Source organism: Podarcis liolepis (genome assembly GCF_965112155.1).
Source record: "Podarcis liolepis genome assembly, chromosome: 10".
In the NCBI taxonomy this organism is placed as follows: domain Eukaryota; kingdom Metazoa; phylum Chordata; class Lepidosauria; order Squamata; family Lacertidae; genus Podarcis; species Podarcis liolepis.
Genome location: NC_139562.1, coordinates 983,243 through 1,007,114, shown reverse-complemented (window position 1 = coordinate 1,007,114; position 23,872 = coordinate 983,243). Strand labels below are relative to the sequence as shown.

General features: G+C 44.3%; 1 protein-coding gene and 1 long non-coding RNA gene across 5 annotated transcripts in view; one reads left to right on the top strand and one right to left on the bottom strand.

Moving 5' to 3' along the window:
* The window catches only part of LOC310686844 (uncharacterized protein), an 82,091-nt gene that overhangs the window by 57,640 nt on the left and 579 nt on the right, over positions 1–23,872 (top strand). For 3 of the 4 annotated variants that reach the window (XM_083461190.1, XM_083461192.1, XM_083461191.1), the window contains 2 exons: positions 10,196–10,334; positions 15,089–18,532. The exons of the other annotated variant lie outside the window; for it this stretch is intronic. In XM_083461190.1, coding sequence (XP_083317316.1) covers positions 15,212–17,194 — 1,983 coding nt within the window. In that variant the 5' untranslated portion in view covers positions 10,196–10,334; positions 15,089–15,211 and the 3' untranslated portion in view covers positions 17,195–18,532. Of the gene's footprint in view, positions 1–10,195; positions 10,335–15,088; positions 18,533–23,872 lie in introns of those variants that run through there. 4 annotated transcript variants of the gene reach the window in all.
* The window catches only part of LOC310687060, a 55,630-nt gene continuing 32,859 nt past the window's right edge, over positions 1,102–23,872 (bottom strand). The window contains exon 2 of the long non-coding RNA XR_014516168.1: positions 1,102–4,053. This is a non-coding gene — a long non-coding RNA (uncharacterized lncRNA). The remainder of the gene's footprint in view (positions 4,054–23,872) is intronic.

Genomic DNA, 23,872 nt, shown 5'->3' with positions numbered 1-23,872 from the left:
TGGCCGAAATATTTGGAGATATTAGAACAAAATGGAGACACATTGAGATTGCAGAGTTTTGAGAAATTAAAAGATAAAGTGCAAGATTGGCTACATTATTATCAAATTAGAGAGGTTTTTAATATGGATAAAAAAATAGGCTTCCAGGTGGAAAAATCGAAATTAGAAACAGAATTGTTAGAACCTAAAACTAAGGTACTTTCAAGAATGTATAACTTGCTGTTAAAATGGAACACTCAGGATGAAACGGTCAAATCAGCTATGATTAAGTGGGCGCAAGACATTGGTTATAACATTATGTTGCTGACTGAGAACAGTTATGGACCACCGGTGTGAAATTTACGGCATGTAATGCCTTAAAAGAAAATATTATGAAAATGATATATAGGTGGTACATGACACCAGTCAAGCTTGCAAAAGTATATCATTTGCCTGATAATAAATGTTGGAAATGTAGAGAAAATGAGGGAACATTCTTTCACCTTTGGTGGACGTGCCCAAAGGTCAAGGCTTTCTGGGAAATGATCTACAATGAACTGAAAAAGGTATTTAAATATACCTTTCTTAAGAAACCAGAGGCCTTCCTTTTGGGCATTGTCGGCCGATTGGTGCCAAAGAAGGACAGAACTTTTTTAATGTATGCAACAACAGCAGCAAGAATACTCATCGCAAAGTACTGGAAGACACAAGATTTACCCACTCTGGAAGAATGGCAGATGCAAGTGATAGACTACATGGAATTGGCAGAAATGACTGGCAGAATCCAAGACCTGGGAGAAGAGTTAGTGGAAGAGGACTGGAAGAAATTTAAAGACTACCTGCAAAAACATTGCAAAGTATTTGAATGTTAAAATGATGTTCAGACTATAAAGATAATATGGCATTAGTGACATATTTGAAAGGAATATGTAAAAAATGTTTTAAAAGAATAAGGGTGAAAAAGAATTGAATAATATTATGTCAAATTTAAACTAAATGGCACAAAGGGATTAAGTTATAAAGAACAGGTAAAAATGGACTTACAAGGAAAGGAAAATTGGAGACATAATAGGTTGGAAAGTATAAATATAGAATAAGATTTGAAAGAAGGTAAGGTACTGCTGAATATGAGTGTGTAAAAGAAAAGGGAGGTGTGAGGAAGTCAGGAAAGAAGGTTATAAAAATAATAAGTAAAAAATTGGATTTTCATGTTTCTTTTTTTCTTTTTTTCTTTTTTTTCTTTTTTTCTTTTATTTACTTTTTGTATGTTTTTTTGCTGTATTTTTCTGTTTCTGTTTGAATGTGATAATGTTTTCTTTTTTTCTGGTTGATTATAAAGTTAGTTTTATTATTTAAAATTTCAATAAATATCTTTAAAAAAAAAAAAATCCTTGGGCACGTCCACCAAAGGTGAAAGAATGTACCTTCAGTTTCTTTACATTTCCAGCATTTATTATCGGGCAAATGATAAATTTTTGCAAGCTTGACTGGGGTCATGTACCACCTATAAATCATTTTCATAATATTCTCTCTTAGGGCATTGCATGCCGTAAACGTCATACCTGTGGTCCATAACTGTTCCCAGTCAGCAAACATAATATTATGTCCAACATCTTGTGCCCATTTAATCATAGCAGATTTCACCATTTCATCCTGAGTATTCCATTTCAACAGCAAGTTATACATCTTTGACAAAATCTTAGTTTTGGGTTCTAACAGTTCTGTTTCTAATTTTGATTTTTCCACCTGGAAGCCAATGTTCTTTTTTCCCCTTAAATAATATTTATTAAAGTTTCAAGTAGTACAAAAGCTAAAAAGAAAAAAGAACAAAAAAGAAAATTTCCCCCTTTATAATCCAAATTTTCAATAACTTTCTTCCAGAACTTCCCCTCACCTCCCCTTCTTGTATTCCATGTCCAAATATTTATCCAACAAGTTCTTATCCCTAAATTTTTAGCCTTAATTTGTTATCATATTTAATTCAGTTTACATATCAACTTTTAACTTATATACATCAATCATTTATACTTAAAAAAATTTTTTTCTAAGGTCAACCCAGTTTCCCTTCCACGGATTCCCCATTTTTATACTAATAACAACACAAAATTTAAAAAAATCAAACAGCCTTTGGATTTCCAAACGCCACCCTCCCTTCCCCGGTTTCGATCCCAGAACCATTGTCCATTGCCTTTTCAGAGCTTTCGCTTCCATCGGTGACAACCACCTTGGGGTTTTATTTGCCAATAAATCCTTGTATCTTATCCAAACATTAAACAATGCTTTCCTGACAATATGATTTTTGAATGCTTTATGTGCTTTGACCTTATCATACCATAAATATGCATGCCATCCAAATACGTTGTTAAAGCCTTCTAGATCCAAAATGTCAGTATTTTCAAGAAGTAGCCATTCTTTCAACTAGCAAAAAGCTGCTGATTCATAGTAAAGTTTAAAGTCTGGCAGGGCAAATCCACCTCTTTCCTTTACATCAGTTAATATCTTAAATTTTATTCTGGGCTTCTTGCCCTGCCAGACAAATCTAGAGATATCTCTCTGCCACTTCTTGAAACAGTCCATCTTGTCCACAATTTGCAATGTCTGAAACAAAAACAACATTCTAGGCAATACATTCATTTTTATCACAGCAATACGACGCAGCAGTGAAAGCTTCAAATTTGACAAAATTTCTAAATCTTTTTTCACTTCTGTCCAACATGTTTCATAATTATCTTTAAATAAGTTCCCATTTTTGGCTGTCATATTAATCCCCAAGTATTTCACTTTCATAACCACAGTCAGGCCTGTCTCATTCTGAAACCTCTCTCTTTCAATTGGTGTTAAATTTTTCTCTAAAACCTTAGTTTTTAGCTTGTTCAGTTTAAATCCTGCCACTTGACCAAATTCTTGAATTAATTCTAAAACCCTTTTAGTACTAGATTCTGGCTCCTGTAACGTCAATACTAAGTCATCTGCAAATGCTCTCAGTTTGTACTGTTTGGCTCCGACCTGTATACCTTTAACCAACCTGTCCCTTCTAATCATATTCAGCAGAACCTCCAGGACCGATATGAAAAGCAGTGGGGAGATTGGGCACCCCTGTCGTGTCCCTTTTTCTATCGTAAATTCTTCCGTCACCACATTATTTACAATTAATTTAGCCTTTTGTTCAGAGTATATTGCACCTATACCATTTTCTAAACCTTGGCCTACCCCCATCCCCTGTAGGAGGTTCTTCATGAAACTCCAAGAGATGTTGTCAAAAGCTTTCTCCGCATCCACAAATATCAGAACTGCTTTAGTGTTTATATTCACTTCTAGTTTTTCCAAAATATCAATTATGTTCCTCAAATTATCAGACAAGTGTCTTCCCGGGAGAAAGCCCGCTTGGTCTTTATGAATCTCTTCCATCAATACAAAGAGCTTCAGTTTCAATGCAAGCCTTAGAAGACATCATGTGACTCACACAGGGAAGAAACCATTTAAATGCATGAAGTGCGGAAAAAGCTTCAGTCAAAGGGGAAATCTTAGAAAACCTCAGCAGACGAACAGGGAAGAAACCATTTAAATGTATGGAGTTTGGAAGGAGCTTCAGTCTGAGTGGAACCCTTGATTTACATCAACAAACTCCCACATGAGAGAAACCCTATAAATGTCAAGTAGACAGAGGTTCAGTCCTAGTGGAAGTCCTACATCCACAGACTCATGGACAGGAAGAACTTTAACAGTTGACACCCTACAAACCCATCAACCCTCAAAGAGGAGAAGCTGTTTAAAAGGAAAGATTGCAGAAAGTGCTTTAGTTATAATGGAGTGTTTAAGGAACATCTAAGGACTCAGAGGGGAGAACCCATTTAGATGTATGGAGTGTGGGACATGTTCCTTTCAGAGTCCACTCTTTTGTTCACAGCAATGAACTCAGCAGGAAATCCATTTTAAAAGCATGTCATGTATTTGAGGTTCTGCTGTTTATATGTAAAACTGTATAGTAATGAAATAATGAAGGTAACGTCTCACTCTAGTGAGTATAATTTTAGATGTAAGGTACCTTTTGATAGTGAGGGGGAGTTGGTGAATCTGGATTTCTGGGATGCTCATTTGCCTGGAAGCAGCTGGCAGAAAGCTTTGCTTCGTGAAGCCCCTGCAGATGCTGAGTTGCTGACTTCCCTCCCAGGCGACAGGAAGCGAAAGACACACATCCATTGCCCTGTGTCCTTCCAGCCTCTTTCCTCCCTTGCTCCCTTCTGCCGGTGTGTGTGCCTGACTTAGATATCCTGTGTGGTGTATTTTTTAACTGCTGAAACTGGATTTGCTCTCAGGAGCTAAGTTTTGTGCCTCACTGGGGACCCAGTGAGAACTGTATGCTTTGAAAGCTCAGTAAACTATTACTGAAGAAGTCCTGCTGCGTCTGTGTGCATTTTTGACCTCAGCGTGGGAATTGCTCTACACGTGGCCCCTACCCCGCTGATACTTAGCTCATGCCCTGGAGTTGCTCTACTCAAGCATGCAAGACTTGACTCTGCGTGTGACTGTGGTTTTTTGCACTGTTATGGAAATGACAAGTGGGACCCACATCTTTAAAGTTGTTAAAATAAAAAAATTCCTTCCAGTAGCACCTTAAAGACCAACTAAGTTAGTTCTTGGTATGAGCTTTCGTGTGCATGCACACTTCTTCAGATACAAGGAACTAAAGTTGTTGCAATGTTACCTATCATCAAACCTTTATTGGCATCACTTACAAACATTCAGAATAAGTAGGCCAGTGCGATGTCATCGCCATTTCAACAGTACAGTCATTTGGCAAAGGGAAGAAGAGGCAATCTATTTCATCTCTCCAGCAAGGGCAGGATCCTGTAGCGTACTTTGGCGACAAAAAAATCAAATAGAGGAACTTAGCTACTGTCTTGGGGAGCTCCTGGTCTCTCCCCTGGAATAAGAAGTGTACAACCTCCTCCTCTGGTTTCCAGGTTGGAATGCATAGGTGGTCTAAAAATTGTTGGCAAATAACATCATAGATTTTGCATTTAAGGGCCATGTGAGCTAGAGTTTCCACCAGGTGGGCATCACATGGGCAAATCCTATCTCCTTCTGCCAAACCCAAAAACCTGCCCCAAAGGAGGTTAGAAGGATTAGACTTGAACCTAGGCAGAAAAAAGCCCTTTTTCCTTGCGGGTTAAACAAAAATTGTAAATAATTAAGGTTAAATTCCTGCACCCTAGAAAGTCGAAAATAAAGAGGGGACCATGTTTTTTCCGCAGCTGAGATTAGTTCCTGGAGATCTATGTCCCACAGCCTAGTTTTTAACATGGCCTTGGCTACTGGGAAAGCCATGATGATAATGTTGCAAATATTATGCCTGAATGTATCCATTCGACTTGACAGCTCGGGGAAGATACCTAGCTTTATAAATGTGTAGAAAATCCATACTTTAACTGACCTCATTCCAACGCCATTTTGATCCTTAGAGAAAGGGGAATTTGGGCTCCACCTCCCTCCGTGAACCAAGAAGCAGAAAATCAGATCAGCAGTGTCAAGCGCTCGTCCTACACTCGAGTAGGATCCTGGTAGAGACACATGTCCGACTGGCATGTTCTCTCCCTCCTGGTCATTCGTTCGGGAGTTTCAAAAGCTTCACAGCAACTGATGCCAACAGACATCGGCACACTTAGGGATCTGCAGAGTGTTTGCAGTTTGCGCAACAGAGCTCAGCAACTCAGCATTTTGGCTAATCTACTTTATTTACATATAAACACACACGGAGCACTGCGACATGGCTCCCTCTCTCTCTAGCATCAGACAGCAAAGAGAGAGAACAAAGGACAATAGTCTCACTTCAGGAACATAATCTCCATCACTTCCCACTGTGGAGTCAAAACATACACCGTCATGTGATAGACAAAAATGCCATGACTGCAATCACGGAGCTGGAATTCTAACAGGCAGCAGGAACAGGGCATCCTGCCATAATCCCCCAATCATAAGAGCACAGACATGGCCCCCCATCCAGGGAGTGACCAGGGGAAACAATGGACATCTGCAGAGGCAGTTGAGCAAGCCAGGTGTTCTGAAAGCCCATCTCCAGACCAGTCCTGAGGGCAAGGAGATGTCAAGAGTTTTATTGTTCTTCCGGTGATGGGGACTTAAGAGGTGTTGGGAAAGGGGCCTGATAAAGAGACCTAATGTTGGACTTGTGTCACCCTTGTAGACCCCTCCCCCTTTGTGACATGCTAGTGATGTAGTGATGATGTCTCAGTGATGCTGCTCCAAGTGTATTCTGGGATATTGTGGGAATATCCCACAAAAGAGGGGGGTCACCCCTTACTCGGGGTTCTTACTCCTGTGGGGACCTGTTGCACAACAATAAGGATCATGGTCTACTGACCATGTTCCTTCTTTTACTGACCACATGGACCTGCGGGAGACCAGCACCCTGTTGAGTCGTCTCTCACCCCAGAATTTTTCATTACCAATAATGATCTTTTAAAATGTTTATATTTTTTGTTGTCTGCCACACTCCAAAAAAATTCACCATCTTTTCTATCCCCAGCTCTGCTATCTGTCTCTACTCATTTTTCTTCTGTTGTCTCATATTTTTACCAACAATTTATTTCAATTTTTATTCAATTTAACACCTGCAACTTGGCCAAATTGATTAATCTTGTTGAACACCGTTGGTATACTTTCCAGTGGGCTTCTACCATTATTACCAGGTTGTTTGCAAATGCCTTAAGTTCATATGATCTTCATCCCACTGTAATAATAATAATAATAATAATAATAATAATTTGTATCCCACCCTCCCTGGCCAAAGCCGGGCTCAGAGCGGCTAACAACAGGTAAAAATAGCCCAGTGTACAGAAAATTGCAGTCAATTAATTAAAGTACATTCTAGAATCAATTCAGAATCAAATTAATGGCAACCATCGGGTTAGGGTTCTATGAAGATTACAGAAGGGGGGGGGGGTCGGACTGTGCTTTGGCGAAAGGCCAGGCAGAACAGCTCCGTCTTGCAAGCCCTGCAAAAAGATATATTGATGATGCTGTGAGAACTCTATCCTGGATATGGTGGGAAAGTTTTAAATGTCAATGTCGCCCCCTGCTCTGGGATCACCCGCTGTTGTTGAATCTGTTGCACAACAATAAAGAATCTCAGTCTACTGACTGCTGTTTTGCTCCACATTGCTTCGCTGGAATTTCCTTCTTTTACTGACCGCACAGACCCGCAGGGGACTCGGACCCTGATGAGCTGAGCTGTTGAGTAGACTCTCAACCCAGAATTTTCCTTATCAAAACCTTTCTGCAAATGGCCTTTGCAACACAACTCCCTGGATGGTTACAAAGTAGACACATTTGCCTCTTTGCAACGGATGCTTTCGCTTAGCCCCGTTTCCTCAATGAATCCTCCCGTTTCTTGATGAAAACCTGAGCTGAAACAGAACAGAGAGCAAAACAGCAGCCCTGTCTGACCCCAGTCACGTGGCAGGAGATTCATCCTGAGCTCCCCCCCCCCATCAGTGATGATCCAGATGTGATCCATTGATGATCCCCATGATGCAAGCAGACTGGTCCAAAGAGCAGATCTCTAGGCCTGAATGAAAGGGGTCTGCGGTGATGGATTCTGGAGTCAAGAAATCCGCCCTTTCCAGTGATCTCTCCGGCTGGCCCGGAAAAGGCAGCGAGCAGGAATCGTCTGGGATCCCGACGGACAGACCTGTCATGTTGCCAAAACACGAACTCGGAGTCTGATCTGATTGAAATGCAGAACTCATTTTGTGACTTCGCTGTTGGATTGTCGGGATCAGCCCCTCCCCCCTCTCCTGATCCCCAGAAGGAAGACGGGGGGGGGGAATTTCCTCTCCTCCTTCTCCCCCCCCCCCCGCTCAATACTTTCCCTCCCCTCCCGGCACATCCTCCTCTCACCCCGCCCCCACAACCCCAGATCCCGCCCCCAATACATTGCTCCTCCTCCTCCTCCTCCTCCTCCAATCCTGCTTCGCTCCGGAAATGAGGGGGGAGCCCCCCTCCCACCCTGCCTGCTTCTCCCGCAAGTGGAGCTTCCACTCCGGATTGCTGCTCTGCCCCGTAGATCTAGGGGGGGGGGCGCTTTCGAAAAGGGGAGGAGGATGGGAAGAGGAGGATCCCCGCCCCACGTGGATGTTGCAGGAAGGAAATGAGAATCGGAGCGAGGACAAAGAGGTAAAGGGGTCGCGGGGGGGGGGCGGAGAGAGAAGAGGACCCAGAGACCCCTCCAGCTCCCCAAGCGCCTTCCGTGGGGCCTGGATCCCGGCACGCGTGCTGCCAAGGGGCGGAGATGGGGCGCCCACCCACGAGGACTCCCTGGGGCGCGGAGAAGCGGGCCAGAAAGGGTTAAGGGGCGCGGGAGGCGCCTGGATAGAGACCCCCCTGTTCCTCCCCATCTCGTCTGGGGGGGAACGGAGAGATGGGGGCGCAGGACGTGGGGGGAGTGGTGCCAAGGAAGCCTCTGGATGCAGGGGAGACTCCGGGAGAGAGGGAGGGGGTCGAGGAAGTGGGGGGAGGAGGGAAGGCAGCATTGGCAGGGGGGGAGATAGGAAGACCACTCTTGGGGGGGTCTCCATCGTGCCTTCCTTGGGGAATCTCCGGAGGGGCCGCCTTGGCTTCTCTCTCCCGCCCAGCAATCAACCCCCCTTCAAGGCGACCAGAGAGGGATCCCTGGAAAGTGGGGGTCCTGCCCACCCCACCCTTCCAAAGACTGCCAGTATTGGCACAGGTGAGGTGTGTGACCTCCCCAAATTTACAGACTGTATGTGAATGAGAGTTTGTGGGTGGGATTATAGTTTACGGGAACCCTGTGATTTTCTCCACCCATAACATTTCATAAGCAAATATTGCAGTACGAATTCCAAAATAACTACAAAAAATCACAAGATGATAATAATAGTACAGTGGTACCTCTGGTTAAGAACTGAATTCGTTCTACAGCTCCGTTCTTAATCTGAAACTGTTGTTAACCTGAAGCACCACTTTAGCTAATGGGGCCTGCTGCTGCCACCGCACCACCGGAACATGATTTCTGTCCTCATCCTGAAGCAAAGTACTTAACAAAAGGTAGTATTTCTGAGTTATAAGAGTCTGTAACCTGAAGCGCCTGTAACCCGAGGCACCACTCTAGACGTTACAGTACATATAGGTAAAGGTAAAGGGACCCCTGACCATTAGGTCCAGTTGCGGCCAACTCTGGGGTTGCGGCACTCATCACGCTTTATTGGCCGAGGGAGCCGGTGTGCAGCTTCCGGGTCATGTGACCAGCATGACTAAGCTGCTTCTGGCGAATCAGAGCAGAGCACGGAAACGCCGTTTACCTTCCTGCCGGAGCCGTACCTATTTATCTACTTGCTCTTTGATGTGCTTTCGAACTGCTAGGTTGGCAAGAACAGGGACTGAGCAATGGGAGCTCACCCTGTCATTGCGGGGATTTGAACCGCCAACCTTCTGATCGGCAAGTCCTAGGCTCTGGGGTTTAACCCACAACGCCACCCGTGTCCCTACAGAACATATACAAGACAGTAAAACATCCAAAAATTAAAAACCTCCTGATACAGCTGTCTTCTAAATGTCAGATGGTTGCCTACTTCCTTGCCCTCGGAAGGGAGGGCATTCCATGGGGCAGGAGGCCCTCTGCCTGGTTCCCTGGAACTTCACTTCTAACAGCAAGGGAACCAGCAGAAGACTCTCGGAGGCGGACCTCCCGGTCCGGACTGAGGGATGGGGGTGAAGATGCTCTCGTCAGGTCCACAGGGCCGAGGCTGAGGAGGGCTTTAGGTTGCAGATCTTGCTCCTCCATAATGATCGATGTATAGATAGCAGAGTAGGAGAAAACACTCAGAGGCAGGGAAAAAAATCAGCTGAGAAATTTATTACTGAAGACAGATAAGCATGACAGGACCCAAAAAATAGCAAAAATGTAACTCACAGTAAAACCCTGACTTAGCAAACCAAAACAGCACTCAAGTAAGAAACAGACAAGCAGAGTAGAGTAATAGCAGAATAGGAAGTGGGAGCAGGCGCATTTCAATACTGTAATTCATATATAATTCAATGTCAGAGTAACCCTGGGACTAGATAACAAGCCTCCAGGTGGACGTGCCCCACCTGCCCTTCACTTTCCTCTTCTGCACGGGCAGAATCTGCCTTCTGGACTGTGGGATTCACGGTTGTTCTCCTCCTCTCCATCCACCAGGGCTTGACTCCAGGGGCAGCAGAATTCCCCAGCCCCCCAAGGATTTGAGACCCATCAGCTTTCCTCACCTGGTTTAGCCGGCCGGTTGAAGCCGTTGCTTGAACCCCTGTTGCATGCTGACAGCTTCTGGAAGCCACAGGTGAGAGCTGAGTGCAGGGTGGGCACCAAGGGTGGAAAAATGACCCCAGAAGGTGCAGGACATGTTCCCCACCAAAGGAACTACGGCTCCCCAACACCCCATGACATCTAGATTCAGGTAGGTAGCCGTGTTGGTCTGACACAGTTGAAATAAAAAATTAAAAAATAGTCCAGTAGCACCGTAGAAAACAACTATGATTGTTCTAGATAAAAGCTTTCATGTGCATGCACACTGCTTCAGATACACTGACACAGATGTCACCAGAGCCTTGTATATCGTGGGAGGGTGGGCTGGGGTTTTTCTCAGAAAGGTACTCCTACTACTATCTCCCACTACCCTTCACTATATGAAGAAGTGTGCATGCACACGAAAGCTTATACCTAGAACAAACTTAGTTGGTCCCTAAGGTGCTACTGGACTATTCTTTCTTACTTCAACTGTGTCAGACCAACACGGCTATCTACGATTAAGTACAGTTATGTCCTGCTTTTCAGTGTCACTTTAGGATAGTCAGAAGACGGGCTCGAGATCAGGCAGCACGTCATCATTATAAAGCACCATTGGGGTGGGTGTTTCCGCCTGGGATTCCCATCTGCCAGCTGCTCTCCTTCTGCTTCTCCTGCTCTCTCCATGCGATGCGAGGCATGAGGACAGAGGTCCATCTCCAAGAACAGGAGCTTCCCTGAGCACCCATTCAGCTGACCCCAAGCACCAAGCCTTGTCACTAGTTCTCTGACTGACCCAGACCACAGTCCCTGGAAAAGATGAAGGCCTGGGTCTCCCAAAATGGTCCATATGGACCTCCTGAGGGCAGTGGGACTGTGCAGGTGATTCATGAAGAACTAGAGGTGGAAACAGGGGCAAACACTTGATTTGAAAGGCAGTCTTAGAGTAAAAATTCTTGCTAAATGTAGTTTTTATCAATCTCTTTATCTCTTCATAAATCATGTTCCAAAATCTTTGTATCTCTAGAAAGGGCCACCACATATGGTAGTATGTTCCTATCTGTTCCATACATCGCCAGCACTTGTTATTATTTGATTTATTTATTTTTGCAAGTTTTACAGGGGTCAGGTACCACCTATAGTACATTTTCATAAGATTTTCTCTTATAAGGAAACAAGCCATGAATTTTATATTTTTAGTCCATAATTCGTTCCAAATATTGGGTTTGATCGTATGTCCCAGGTCCCTCTCCCATTTTACTGTAATTTCTTTGATATCTTCCTCCTTTCTTTGCCAATTCAAAAGTAGTTTGTACATTTTAGAAAGTGTCTTTTGATTATTATATAAAATATCCTTCTCCAGATAGGATATTTTTTTGTCAAATCTTTTGGTTCTTTTATCCTTTTCAAGGGCGGCTTTAAATTGATAACACTCCAGCCAGGTTATTCCCTTCTGTTTCAATTCGCTTAGGCCCTTTATTTTCGGATCACTACTTGTTTCCTCTACAAAATCCTTATATGTTAGCCAATCGCTGTTCATATTCATCCTGTGAACTGACATAGATTCCATTGGTGACAGCCACCATGGTGTTTTGGTTACTACTGATTTTTTACTCCTCTCCCATACTTCATATAATGCCCTTCTCACAATGTGATTTAAAAATCCTTTGCGGGATTTAACCTTGTCATAGCCTATGTAGCCATGCCACCCGTACACAATATCCCATCCCTCCAGATCTAGGACTTCCGTGTTTTTAATTAATATCCAGTGTGGTGTAGTGGTTAAGAGCGGTAGTCACGTAATCTGGGAAACCGGGTTCGTGTCTCCGCTCCTCCACATGCAGCTGCTGGGTGACCTTGGGCTAGTCACACTTCTCTGAAGTCTCTCAGCCCCACTCACCTCACAGAGTGTTTGTTGTGGGGGAGGAAGGGAAAGGAGAATGGTAGCCGCTTTGAGACTCCTTCGGGTAGTGATAAAGCGGGATATCAAATCCAAACTACTCTTCTTCTTCTCCTCCTCCTCCTTCTTCTTCTCTTCTTAATCCATGTCCAACACACTGCCTCAAAGTACAGTTTAAGGTCAGGGACCGCGAAGCCTCCTTTTTCCTTCAACTCTGTTACTAGCTTAAATTTTATGCGTGGTTTTTCCCCTTGCCAAATAAACTTGGCAAGGTCCTTCTGCCAATCCTTAAAACACTTTACGCCTCTAATTATAGGTATTGTTTGGAACATAAAATCATCTTTGGCAATACCATCATTTTAACTGTGGATATTCTCCCCCACAGGAATAATTTTAATTTTCCCCAAGTCTCTAATTCTTTTTTTATTTCCTTCCACTTCTTCTCATAATTGTCCTTATATAAGTTTATATTCTTATTGGTGATCCAAACCCCCAAATAATTTACCTTATTGGCTACCTTTAAACCTGTTGTATTTTCCAGTTGCTCTTGTTCCAACTTACGTAAATTTTTCATTAATAATTTGGATTTTCCTTTATTCAGTTTGAACCCAGAGACTTTCCCAAATTCTTCCAGTTGTGCAAGCGTTTTTTGGATACTTTGGATACTGAATTTTCAGTGGTTACGATTACATCATCGGCAAAGGCTTTAATTTGGTAGTATCGAGTTCCTAGGTTAATTCCTCTTATATTTTTATCCTTTCTTATTGCTATTAAAAGTGGTTCCAAGGTGGCAATAAAAAGAAGTGGGGAGAGAGGGCTGTCTTGTCCCCCTTTCGATGCTGAACTCTTCGGTGATCTCGTTATTTATTAGCAATATTGCTTTTTGGTTATCATATATCGCCCTAATTCCATTAATTATTTTCTCCAGACCTTTGAAAGTTTCCAATAGGAAATTCCATGATACTCTATCAAAAGCTTTTTCTGCATCAACCAATAACATGGCCATCTTTTTACTTGGTTTCATTTCCACATATTCCAGCGGGTCAATTATTATTCTTGTATTGTCTTTTATATGTCTATCCGGTAAGAAGCCCGCCTGGTCTCTGCTGATTATTTTGTTTAGAGTCTTTTTAAATCTATTAGCCATCACCCCAGCATAGATTTTATAGTCTGTATTCCAGAGGGAGATTGGTCTATAATTTTTCATGTCTGTCAACTCCACTCCCTGTTTTGGGATTAGAGTGATCAGTGCTTCTTTCCATGATTGTGGTATATCTTTCCCTCCCAGTATATTATTTATTATTCTTTGTAATATAGGGAGGATTACTTCTTCCAGGTTCTTATAGTACAGTAATGTGATTCCGTCAAGACCTGGCGATTTGCCACTCTTCATTTTTTTTTATTACTTGTGCCATTTCATCTATTTCTATATTGGAGTTGAGGGCCTCAACTTCTTCTTTTTCAATTCTTGGTAATTTATTTTGTTGTAAATACTCTTCCATTTTATTAACCTCTAAATGTTCTTGTTTATATAAATCTTTATAAAAGTTTAAGAATTTTATTTTTATTTTTACTGGGTCTGTTGTTTCCTCTCCTTTGTCCAAAATTTTATTTATAACTTTTTTTGTTTGCTTTTCCTTTATGCTAACAACTTACCGGGCTTATTGGCGGACTCAAAATACCTTTGTTTTCCCCATTTAATTTTATTTTCTACTTCCTTATTTAATATACGAGAGATATGGGATTGCAATATCTTTATTTTTTGTAATATTTCATGACTTTTTGGATTTTTGATCAACTCTTTTTCATTAATTCTTATCTGGTTAGTTAGCTCTTGGATATTATTGTCTTTTATCTTCTTCAGTCTAGCCATTTCTTGTATTCCAAGACCCCTCATGTACGCTTTACTAAACTACATTTATGTCTGCATTTTGTTTCCCATTTATCTCGAAAAATTCCGCTAACTTGATTTTTGCTTGCGTCACTCATTGGTCGTCTCTCCATATAATTTTTAGTAGGAATGGTTTCAGATAATATTCCCAAAAACAAAACTAGGCTATTTATGTACGCAACGTCAGCAGTAAGGGTTGTAGTGGCAAAACACTGGAAAGATAAAAATATACCCACTAAAGAGGAATGGGTTGTCAAATTGTGCGAGTACTTGGAGCTCGCAAAGCTGACCGATGCAATAAGAGATAAACCTTTAAAAATGGTGAAAGAAGAATAGGAATATTTAAATAATTATGTAGGGGACAAGGGCTCAACAAGAAAGATCTGGCTATGTTTAGAATGATACCGCATAGAGAAATGCTCCCTGATACCAAGATGAGGGATTCCTTTGGAATGCAGATAGAGAGAATCGATAAGAATAATGATCTGTTGTGAGCTTGACGGAAGTGTACAATAGATGAGCTTTCCTGCTTAGGCTCATTTTTATTTTTATTTTTATTTTTCTCTTTTTTCTTTTTTCCTTTTTCTTTTTCCTTTTATCTTTCCCATAGTTGCTTTGTTCTGTGTCATGTACCTCAATATTTTTTGAAGACTTTTTTCAATTTTTTTCATTACTATTAAGGAATTTTTCTTTGTCATTTTGGTTGTCTTTATTTCTAAGTACCTGTTTACATGTACCTGTTTAAAGCAAAAGAAAAGTTTTAAAAAAAGAGAAGAAGAAAAAAGAAAGAAAGGCAGTCTCAGAGGACAACGGTATTCTAAGAACATTCTGTGTTATTAAAGATGATTGAGGATTATAAAAGGTTGCTGATGCATTACTATCATTCGACATCATTTCCTAAAAATTGGGAACATGGGTAGGACATGGGAGAATGTAGGAGATGTTGAAATAAGAGAAGGTGCTAATGGAGGTTGATGTGTTCTCTTTCCCTTTGTTCTCTTCCTTGAAACCCAAACAGGATTTGCTTTCTGCCCACTCTGAAAAAGGTGATGGAGAAGACAGAATTGCGGGGGACAGGGCACCTTTCGTTTCATTAGGAATAGCCATTAAAATGTGTGAAATGTGGAATATGCTTCACTGAATGAGCACACATAGTTCACATCAACGAACACAAAAAGGAAATAACCCATTTAAAGGTATGGAGTGCGGAAAGAGCTTCTCTTTCAATGCAAAACTTAGAACACACCTGCAGACTCACACAGAGAGAAAACGTTTTAAGTGCAGGGAGTGTGGGAAGAACTTCAGTCAGCGTGGAAACCTTAAAGTGCACAAACGGAGTCACACAGGGGAGAAACCATATGAATGTATGGAGTGTGGAAAGAGATTCAGTCAGAGTGGACACCTTAGACAACATCAACGGACTCACACAGGGGAGAAACCGTTTCAATGTAGGGAGTGTGGAAAGAGCTTTAGGGATAATGGAAACCTTAGAAAACATGAACGGACTCACACCGGGGAGAAACCATTTAAATGTATCGAGTGTGGAAAGAGTTTTAGTAATAATGGAAAACTTAGAACACATGAACGGACTCACACCGGGGAGAAACCATTTAAATGTATTGAGTGTGGAAAGCGCTTTAGTGAAAATGGAGACCTTAGAACACATGAACGGACTCACACCGGGGAGAAACCATTTAAATGTATCGAGTGTGGAAAGAGCTTTAGTGAAAATGGAAATCTTAGAACACATGAACGGACTCACACCGGGGAGAAACCATTTAAATGTATCGAGTGTGGAAAGGGCTTCAATCAGAGTGGAAACCTTAGAAATCATCAACGGACTCACACAAGGGAGAAACCATATAAGTGTATCGTGTGTGGAAAGAGCTTTAGTAACAGAGGATATCTTAGAACACATCAACGGACTCACACAGGGGAGAAACCATATCAATGTATCGAGTGTGGAAAGAGCTTTAGTCATAGTGGAAGCCTTAGACTACATCAACGGACTCACACAGGAGAGAAACCATATAAATGTATTGAGTGTGGAAAGAGCTTTAGTGATAATGGAGACCTTAGAACACATGAACGGACTCACACAGGGGAGAGACCATTTAAATGCATGGAGTGTGGAAAGGACTTCAGTCAGAATGGAAACCTTAGGAACCATCAACGGACTCACACAGGGGAGAAACCATTTAAATGTATCGAGTGTGGAAAGAGCTTTAGTACTAATGGAAGCCTTAGACAACATCAACGGACTCACACAGGGGATAAACCATATAAATGTATCGAGTGTGGAAACAGCTTTAGTGAAAATGGAAACCTTAGGAAACATCAACGAACTCACACAGGGGAGAGACCATTTAAATGTATCGAGTGTGGAAAGAGCTTTAGTACTAATGGAAGCCTTAGACAACATCAACGGACTCACACAGGGGATAAACCATTTAAATGCATGGAGTGTGGAAAGAGCTTCAATCAGAATGGAAACCTTAGAAATCATCAACGGACTCACACAAGGGAGAAACCATATAAGTGTATCGTGTGTGGAAAGAGCTTTAGTAACAGAGGATATCTTAGAACACATCAACGGATTCACACAGGGGAGAAACCATATCAATGTATCGAGTGTGGAAAGAGCTTTAGTCATAGTAGAAGCCTTAGACTACATCAACGGACTCACACAGGAGAGAAACCATTTAAATGTATTGAGTGTGGAAAGAGCTTTAGTAACAATGGAAGCCTTAGACTACATCAACGGATTCACACAGGGGAGAAACCATATAAATGTATGGAGTGTGGAAAGAGCTTTAGTAACAGAGGATATCTTAGAAGACATCAACGGACTCACACAGGGGAGAAATCATTTAAATGCATGGAGTGTGGAAAGAGCTTCAATCAGGGTGGAGACCTTAGAAACCATCAACGGACTCACACAGGGGAGAAACCATTTAAATGTATCGAGTGTGGAAAGAGCTTCAGTCAGAATTCAAAACTTAGAACACATCAATGGACTCACACAGGGGAGAAACCATTTAAATGTATAGAGTGTGGAAAGAGCTTCAGTCAGAATGGAAATCTTAGAAAACATCAGCAGACACACAGGGGAGAAACCATGTAAATGCATGGACTGTTGAAGGAGCTTCAGTCAGAGTGGAACCCTTGATTTATGTCAAAAAAACTCACACAAAAGACAAACCATATAAATATCAGGAAAGTAGATAGAGGTTCACTCTTAGTGGAAGTTCCAAATCAACAGACTCATGGACATGAAGAAGTTTAAGAGCTGAAACCCTTCAGACCATCAACAAACTCAGAGAGCATAAACAGTTTAAATGAAAAGACTGCAAAAAATGCTTTATTTATAATGGAGTATTTAAGGAACAGGGATGCGGGTGGCACTGTGGGTTAAACCACAGAGCCCAGGACTTGCCGATCAGAAGGTCGGCGGTTCGAATCCCCGCAACAGGTTGAGGTCCCATTGCTCGGTCCCAGCTCCTGCCTACATAGCAGTTCAAAAGCATGTGAAGTGCAAATAGATAAATAGGTACTGCTCTGGTGGGAAGGTAAACGGCGTTTCTGTGCGCTGCTCTGGTTCGCCAGAAGCAGCTTAGTCATGCTGGCCACATGACCTGGAAGCTGTACACCAGCTCCCTTGGCCAATAAAGCAAGATGAGCACCGCAACCCCAGAGTCGGTCAAGACTGGACCTAATGGTCAGGGGTCCCTTTACCTTTATTTAAGGAACATCTAGGGACTCTCACATGGGAGAACCCATTTAGATGTATGGAGTGTGGGACGTCATCCTCTCAGAGTCCACTCTGAGCAATGAACTCAGCAGGAAATCATTCCTAAAAACAAGAGGTATATGTGAAGTTCTGGTGTTTATATGTAAAACAGTATAATAATGAAATAATGAAGGCAGCATCTCACAATGGTGAGTATAATTTTAGATGAAAGTACCTTTGGTTTTTGCTCTAAACTCTGTCATTCTCCCACCGCATGATCTCCAAGCACTGCTTCTTCACCAGAACTTCATCGCTGCCTCCTGCAGGTCATGAAGAAAACTTGTAATACTGAAATTGAATGGGATATTTCCCCCCAAGCCTAATTTCAAGAGGGGGAAGGAGGGGCTGTAGGTACCAGGGAAATCTCCTGGTGGGGGCATCTTCACTCTTGAACCCCATGGGGCAACCCCAGAGCTCCTGCTTTTTCTGGAGTTTGGGGAAGATAGCATCCAGGGAGACTCCCCCTCCTGCTGTGACCAGCTCCCCTCTCCCCTGGTCTCCTAGAGCACACAGGGAAATCCAGTTCAGACCCCATGAGCCTGTACATGATATTAAGAGGTGTTGTTTTTTTGTCCCAACATGCACCACCTTAATCTCATTGACAATGAGCTGTATCTGTTCATTCACTCCCTTTGAAGAAGTCCTTTTGGAGCTCCTTGCAATCTCTTTCTGTTTGAACAACCCTGGAAAAATTGCTGCCATCAGCAAACTTTGCCCCCTCCCTGCTCCCTCCTAAGTCTAGATCATTTATGAACAAGTTGAAAAGCCACAGATCCCAATACTGATCTTGAGGGGACTCCGCTTCTGCTCCTCTCCATTCAGAGAACTGTCTGTTTACTCTCTTGGTTTTTCAGAAGGAGGGCTGCCTTCCTGGTGGTGGGATGGCGATGAGCCGAAAGAGGGAGAAAGGGGAACAGACCGGAAGGGGAGATGTTGCAAGCTGAGGAGGAAACAGGGTTTGGTGAGCAGGAAGAGTCTGGGGCAGAGAGCAGTTCAGGCTCAGAGGGAGGAGAGGAGGGAGCCAGGAGACCCAGAGGAGACCAGCTGCTGAAGCATCCAGGGAGACTCCGACCAGCACATGCCTTTGAGTCTGGCGGTTAGAACTCTTAGAATGTGGGGATCCCATTTTTCAACCAAAGCCAAAACAAAAACAAAAACCCGCTAGCCTTTTCCCAGGTCTTTCCAGACCTGTCAGTTGTTCATCTTCTCTACAAAGTCCTTCTCCCTCCCTTTACTTACCATGGGGTCCCAGCAACCTTTTCTGCCTCTTACACGCAATGGAAAAGAATCTCTTTCCATTGGACGCCTGGCAGCCCAGTGCCAAATCCGGCTGCTCCAGAGAGAACGGAAAGGAGCTGTAAGCGCCCTGCGCTCTGACACGCACCAGTCACTTCCTCCTGGATCTTGGTGCTGCCGGTGCAGCTGCATTTACGAGAAAAAGAGAAATTGGAAACCGAGCCCAAGTCCCTTGCTATCCAAAGTGGCCACTTGGACCAGCCTTGGGGGCATCTTCCTTGGGGAAAAGGAAAAGTTCCAGATCTCAGGTTCCCCGACAGGGAATGAGAGCTTTGATTGGCGTTCTCCCCTTGCACAGAAGGGACATAACCCAAGACCACCTACTACAAAAATCTTACCTACATCACAGAAAAGGTGGTCTACAACAGAAATGTGAATGTTGTTGTTTTTCCTGTCTGCCAGGTTATCTGATAATGCCTTATCTGATTCCCTTTCCTGGTAGTCTGGCCATTCGCTTGAGATGGTGATTTCCCAATTCCTGAGACAATGGGAAGGTTCCCTCACCTACTCCCTCCTTGCAGAGAAAGCATTTGGTCAGTTTGGGAGTCTAAATGGTTTCAGGACGGTCTTCCTGTGCTGCTCCAGACATGTGGTCGACATATCTATGAATGTGCTTGCTTAGTACATTTATGAACATTTATTATATATATAAGACCTTCAATTTTTTATTACATGATTCATCCAGCCCAGCCTTTCGCATGATGAATTCTGCATATAAGTTAAATAAGCAGGGAGAGAATATACAGCCTTGTCAAACTCCTTTCCCAATTTTGAACCAATCAGTTGTTCCATATCCAGTTCTAACTGTAGCTTCTTGTCCCACAAAGAGATTTCTCAGGAGACAGATGAGGTGATCAGGCACTCCCATTTCTTCAAGAACTTGATATAGTTTGCTGTGGTCGACACAGTCAAAGGCTTTTGCGTAGTCAATGAAGCAGAAGTAGATGTCTTTCTGGAACTCTCTAGCTTTCTCCATAATCCAGCGCATGTTTGCAATTTGGTCTCTGGTTCCTCTGCCTCTTCGAAATCCAGCTTTCACTTCTGGGAGTTCTCGGTCCACATACTGCTTGAGCCTGCCTTGTAGCATTTTAAGCATAACCTTGCTAGCATGTGAAATGAGTGCAATTGTGCGGTAGTTGGAGCATTCTTTGGCACTGCCCTTCCTTGGGATTGGGATTCATGTGTTGCAGGAACAACCCCCCCCCCCAATCATTCAATTTGTACAAAAACGACGACACACACACTAGACATAGGCAACACTTCTGTTATAAATTCATAGAGAATCAGCCATACATCGGATCTGCACCGTTCCACTTTTATTTTACACCATGAGGGAAGGACTATCAAAGGGGGGAGACTTGACACAAGGCAGCCATACTCCCCCAAGCGTACAAACACGTCCGCAGATTTCTCCCTTGACACGTGGAATCCGCTTCTGGCTACAATTGTATCGGCTGCTTCTCTGAGCCTCTTGGCTGTTGTGCAGGGACGGGGCCTGTGTCCACGGTCCTTGTCCTGGCCTGAGTCAGAGGCTGGGGTGGGGAGCTGAGATTTGGGGGGAGTCGTTTAGCTGCCCCCCCCCCGTTCCTGCTTTGAAGAGCACCAAGACCTAAAAGACGGAGGGATCTAAGCTCGCGGGTGGGGGAGGGGAGGATGTTGCCATGCAAACCTTGTAGGAGGGACGGGACCCACTTGGCAGCTGGATCTCCGGGATCAGCCCCTCCCCCGCTCTCCAATCCACTAAAGGAAGGGGGGAACCTTCCTCTCCTCCCCCCCCCACTCAAACGTTCCCTCCCCTCCCTGCACATCCTCCTCTCACCCCGCCCCCACCATCCCAAATCCCTCCCCCAATACATTGCTCCTCCTCCTCCAATCCGACTCTTCTGTTCCAGGACTGGGGGGTGTGAGCCCCCTCCCTAACTGCCTGCGTCTCCCAGAAGTGGAGCTTCCACTCCGGATTGCTGCTCTGCCTCGTAGCTCTAGGGGCGCGCGCGTTCTCAAAGGGGAGGAGGGGCGGCAGGTAAATCCTCCCCACCCACGTGGATGTTGCAGGAAAGGAAAGGAGGATCGGGAGCGAGCACAAAGAGGTAAAGGGGTCGGAGGGAGAAAAGGACCCAGAGACCCCCTCCAGCTCCCCAAAGCGCCTTCCGTGGGGCCTGGATCCCTGGACGCGTGCTGCGAAGGGGGCTTTCCTCGCAGGGGTGGAGATGGGGCGCCCACCCACGAGGACTCCCTGGCCCCGTTTCCCCCGCGCAGGCATCCCTGGGGCGCGGAGAGAAGCGGGCCAGGAAAGGGTTAAGGGGTGCGGGAGGCGCCTGGATAGAGACCCCCCTGTCCCTCCCCGGCTCATCTTGGGGGGCATTAGGGACGGAGAGATGGGTCGTGCAGGGCGAGGGGTGAGCCGGGCCAAGGGGGCGTCTGGGTTCAGGCGAGACTCCGGGAGAAAGAGAGGGGGTCATGGAAGTGGGGGGAGAAGGGAGGGGGCACCCCCGGGTCAGGGAAGCGCAGCAATGGGGGGGGAGAGGAAGACCAGTCTTGGGGGAGACATCTCCATCATGACGCCCACGATGAATCTCCGGAGGGGCCGCCTTGGCTTCTCCCTCCCACCCACGAATGGGCCCCTCCTTCAAGGCGGCCAGAGAGGGATTCCTGGAAAGTGGGGGGGGTCCTGTCCCCCCACCCCTTCCTTCCTGCAATCTCCATCCTCTTCCCACCCCATAAGTCCCTGCCCTGTCCGTACGCAGCGCTTCTGCCCAGTCCAACCATTGGTCCCCTGGAGAGGAGAGGAAATCCCGAGAGGAAGAGGGGAGGGGGGAGGCCTTCTCAGAAGCGGCTCTTGGTTTCCGCAATCCCACCCAGGAAGCAGCCAGAAACCTTTTCCTCTCTCTCAGGCTTCCATCTTTAAGCGACTTTTCCGCTGAGGATGAGGATAATGTACACCTGTCATCAGAAACGGGTGCAGAGTCCATGGAATGGCTCTCACGATTGGTACAGAAGTTGCACCTCGAAAACATTTCTGTTCCCCCTATTCTTTGTAGGCAATGTCAGAGTGACTGACAAGCTGAGATACAATCCTTCAGCATCCCATGACAGTGACTGCATGAATCTTCCCAGTCAAAGGACCCATTTTCAAGATAGACAGTGCCTGGGGCTGGAGGCTCTACACACCGGATGTGCCTGTGGAGGCCAAAGACTGCCAGTATTAGCACAGGTGAGGTGTGTGACGTCCCCAAATTTACAGACTGTGTGTGAATGAGAGTTTGTGGGTGGGATTATAGTTTATGGCAACCCTGTGATTTTCTCCACCCATAACATTTCTTGAGCTAATATTGCAGTATGAATTTCAAAATAACTACAAGAAAACCACAAAAGAATAATAATTGTAGTATTTATACCCTGCCCATCTGGTTGGGTTTCCCCAGCCACTCTGGGCAGCTTCCAGTAGATATAAAAGACAGGAAAACATCAAACATTATAGACCTCCTGACACAGGGCTGCCTTCAGCTGTCTTCCAAATGTCAGGTAGTTGTTCATTTCCTTGACCTCTGAAGGGACGGTGTTCCACAGGGTGGGCGCCACCACCGAGAAGGCCCTCTGCCTGCTTCCCTGTACCCTCACTTATCACAGAGAGGGGACCAGCAGGAGGACCTCAGAGGAGGACCTCAGTGTTCAGAGTGAAGGATGGGGGGTGGAGACGCTCCTTCAGGTCTACAGGGCCAAGGTGGTTGAGGGCTTTAGGTCGCCGATCTTGCTCCTCCATAATGATCTCCAAGTCCGACATATAGTTAGCAGAATAGGAAAAAACACTCAGAGGCAGCAAAAAATCCATTCAGCAGATAAATTTAGTATTGAAGGCAATGAATCATAACAATCAAAAACTGAATTTACAGTAAAACCCTAACACAGCATAGCAAAACAGCACTCAAGTAAGAAAGACACAAGAAGAGTAGAGAATAGCAGAATAGGAAGTGGGACCAGGTGCCTTTCAATACTGCGATTTATAAACAATTCAGTGTCAGAGTAATCTTGGGACTGGATAACAAGCTTGGCTCACTCCAGTTTAAGCCAGCTTCTAATGGTTCCCAAAACAAGGAAGGTTCAGCATAACCTCATAACAACTGATCCCACCACCTGCTCTCAGCAGAAAGGAAACTCCCTTAGCAGCTAAAATGCTCCAGCTAGAGAAAACATCAGCTTTGACTCACACACCACCAGAACCTTCTTGAACCAATAGACTAGGAATGATCTCTATATGTCAGATCAATACTTTTGTTGCCTGAAAGATGCAACCATGACACTTTAAAGATCAGCACAAGCAGTTTGAATTGCACTTGGAAATGCACTGGGAGCCAGGGAAGATCCTTTAGGACCAGTGATATGTAGTCTAGGCAGCTGCTCCCAGTTACTAGTCCAGCTGTCACATTCTGAATTAGTTGCTGTTTCTGTTTCACCTTCAAAGGTAGCTCCATGTAGAGCGCATTGCAGTAGACCAAGCAGGAGGTAACCAGAGCACTGACCACCCTAGTGAGACAGTCTGCAGGCTGGTAGGGTCTGCCTGCCACCTGTCCCCCAGGGACAGTGCTTCTGTCTTGTCAGGATTCAACCTCAATCTGTTAGCCGCCATTTATCCACAAACCACCAAGGCCACCAACACAGGCCATTCACTATCTTCACTGGTTCCAATTTAAAATATAGGAAGAGCTGGGTATCACCCAC